At 43.3% G+C, this 3,379-nt stretch overlaps 1 protein-coding gene across 1 annotated transcript; it reads left to right on the forward strand.

The window, feature by feature from the left end:
• Nucleotides 1-700: 700 nt before the first annotated feature.
• On the forward strand, nucleotides 701-3,054 carry SARC_13348 (hypothetical protein; the record flags this gene model as incomplete). Its single annotated transcript, XM_014292523.1, has 1 exon — nucleotides 701-3,054. The coding sequence occupies one exon, from the start codon at nucleotides 701-703 to the stop codon at nucleotides 2,615-2,617; it is 1,917 nt and encodes a 638-aa protein (XP_014147998.1). The 3' UTR covers nucleotides 2,618-3,054.
• Between the last annotated feature and the right edge of the window lie 325 nt (nucleotides 3,055-3,379).

A 3,379-nucleotide genomic window follows, 5' to 3' on the forward strand; every position in this document is an offset into this window, starting at 1 on the left:
ATATATATATACATATATGTATTAATGGAATCAATATATATATATATGTATCCATATCTATCAATATATGTCAATATATATATTGTTACTATATGTATATATATATATATATGTATGTATATATAATATATAGATTCAATATATATAAACATATATATGTATATATATATATTGAATCATGTATATATATATATATTTATATTATATATATATATATCTATATTATATATATATATTGATCCAATTTATATCAATATATATATCTATATATCTATATATATGTAAATAGATATATATATATATGTGTGTGTGTGTGTATGTGTATATATATATTGATTATATATGTTTATAATTATAGTTATAGCATCCTGTTCGTTTTTGAATAGGAGTGTAGTTTCACCTTTTCTTCTATGGTACTGTTATATTTCTTCTGAAGTTTGTTATTGTATATTTATGTGTTCTCCCGCTATAATATGGATTTGGGCTTCCGCATGCATTTGGAAGCATGTTTTTGATATTTTTTAAACAACAAACTGCGTCTGATTCTGGTATTCTTATGCCCTTTGAGGCTGATGACTTTGTCCCGATCATGTTCCACAACGCTTCTAATTTATCAAGCTAAATCGAGCGTCGCATACATATTCTCGCAACTCGTAGAGACTTGAGGGGCTCTGCAAGGGAATTCGGATCTCAGGTCCACATGGGTGACATTCTCACCACATCGCCATCCAGGAAGAGGCAGTCGCATGAGCTCTTAGATCGTTATGCCCCATCGTCAGCAACACGGAGCAGTCATGAGAGCGATGAGACTATAAATGGCATGCCGCTCCACGCGATTTCTCACGACGCGTACGATGCACGCGAGAAAGAAGTCAAGAGAAAGCGACGACTGTCGTCCAAGGCTGTGGAGTTCCATGAAAGGTACACGTACAGTGAGGATGCTCCGAGACTGCTCACGAAGAAACCCACCAACTATACGAAGCCTCGACCACACCCTGGTACGCTCAGGTCGCAGATATCGGTACCACTGCCGAGCCCTGTCAAGGTCGATTCACCAGAGTTGGTCAGAATTGTGGAAGTGGATGAAAACATGACCGACAAGGAAGCGGAGAAACGGTTGGGGGCAAAAATTAGTAAGATCAGTCTGACGGGTAAGCAGAAGAAGTCCGAGAGTGTACTAGAAGTGGGGTGCAGAGTGCAGGTGAACAAAGAGGGCAAGCAGATTGGCCGTGTTCGGTTCCTGGATGTCACAGGCGCGTTCGTGCACTATGAAGGATGGGGTGTCGAGTACGATGAATGGGTTGACTTGGAATTGGTCAAGATTGTCGATATGCCCGTCGACGACGATACTCTGGGGCCCAACGGTACCGAGAACGATGAGAAATGGCAGAGCATCAGAGAAAATGCAAAGACCATGGTGGGACATTACAAGACGGGTATCATATTCGATGCCACCACTATGAAGCACGAGTGTACGTGCGACGCGCCCCAATCCTGGCACCCGGAACAACCGGCACGTATTGCATGGATCTTGGGTGAGATGGACAAGGCCCATCTTATCGATCGTTGTTTGCCCTTGCGCTCGCGCGAGGTGCTGATAGAAGAATTGGACCTCGTTCACAGTAGCAAACACATTCAGACATACGGGCTTGTGCCGGTAGGGACTAAGCTTGAACCCATGGAGCTGGAAGAGATGGAGTGTGGTGGCGCTGGTGTTGCGTGCGATACGGTTTACAACAAGGATACTTCACCCTTGTCTGCATTCCTAGCTGCCGGGTGTCTGTTAGAAATCGTGCAAAAAGTCATCAAAGGTGACTTGGAGAACGGCTTCGCGGTGATTCGCCCACCAGGGCATCATGCAGAGGCGAAGGAAGCGCTAGGGTTCTGCTTTTTCAATAATGTGAGTGTGTGCGCAGCAGTGGCTACTCAGCGATGGGGTGTGAAGAAAATTCTCATTGTGGACTGGGATGTGCACCACGGCAACGGGACACAGAACATTTTCTACGACAAGAAGAATGTTATGTATATGTCTCTTCATCGTCACGACGAGGGTAAATTCTACCCGTTCACCGGAGGTCCGGATGAGTGCGGCGATGACGATGGTGAAGGCTATAACATCAATATTGCTTGGAAGGGACAGGCCAAAGTAGGCAACATAGAGTACATCAATGCTTTTAAGCATATTGTCATGCCGATCGCGCGGCAGTTCAATCCTGAGTTGGTGATCGTCTCTGCCGGCTTTGACGCTGGGGAGGGCGATCCTATTGGAGGCTACTCGTTGACACCCGAGTGCTATGCTCGCATGACTGGTATGCTGAAAACATTGGCTGGTGGCAAAATAGTGCTATCACTAGAAGGAGGGTATGCTGCAAAAGCTCTGGCACCATCTGCTACTGCCTGCCTCAAGAATCTGTTGGGCGAGGAAGACCCTAAGTTGCCTTATCCTCGAGCTCTGACTGTGTCTGGTAGGTCACCGTCTCGCACTTCGGTGGGTGTGTTGAACAGTATTATTGACATCCAGAGCAAATATTGGACACTTACAAAGCCGGAGACGTACGAGATCCCAGTAGAACAGTTCAAAGAGAAAGGGAAGCGCAAGAAGGGAAAGAGTAGTTAAATCTTCATTTATTTATAATTAAGAATATCTAGCGTGCAAGAAGAGGGCAATCACTTCGTTTGGGATGAAGGATAGTCTACACTAAATAATGGATTCAACTACGTGGTCTCCGCCCATATCGTGCTAGTATGATATGTAGAGCACGAAGTGTTTCGGGGTAGCTTGAAATCTTCCTTATTCTTGGCTTCGGTGGTGCGCCATAGTTCAGAGGAGAAACAAGGATACAAAAAGGAACTTCTTCTGCATACAGGCATCACGGACAAGTATGCCAGTTTTCTCGCGACGCGCATAATAGCAAGGTTGTAGTCTATAGCATAGTCACATCTAATTCTAGTCCTAGCCTATTGTTTTAGGATGCTGGTAGTCCCAGCGGGTACTTTGTTCTGCAGCTCGTAATGGAGGTACGCAGATCAAATTATCGGCACTTACAATGTACATAAAAGATAATTCTAATATGTTTCTATAGGGTTCACGATGCGCACGTGATTGATCTTTTTAAGGGAGGGGTAGACAGTGTTCTCTTTCATGCAATGGCTGCGCATATCTTGTGCTCACCTCTTGCTAGACCCATCAACGTATACAGACTCACAAAAGTATATGTTAATAATTACCGAGCAAAATATTACGATAGATTAGCTGGATACGAACTATTGAATAGCAATATATAAGCAATTGTAGGCTATGGATGTAAGAGGCCATCAGTAAACACAAATGCACGAAAACTATACGGTATAATAACAAATATATATATTTACATATATT

Source organism: Sphaeroforma arctica, assembly GCF_001186125.1.
Source record: "Sphaeroforma arctica JP610 unplaced genomic scaffold supercont1.3173, whole genome shotgun sequence".
NCBI lineage: Eukaryota > Ichthyosporea > Ichthyophonida > Sphaeroforma > Sphaeroforma arctica.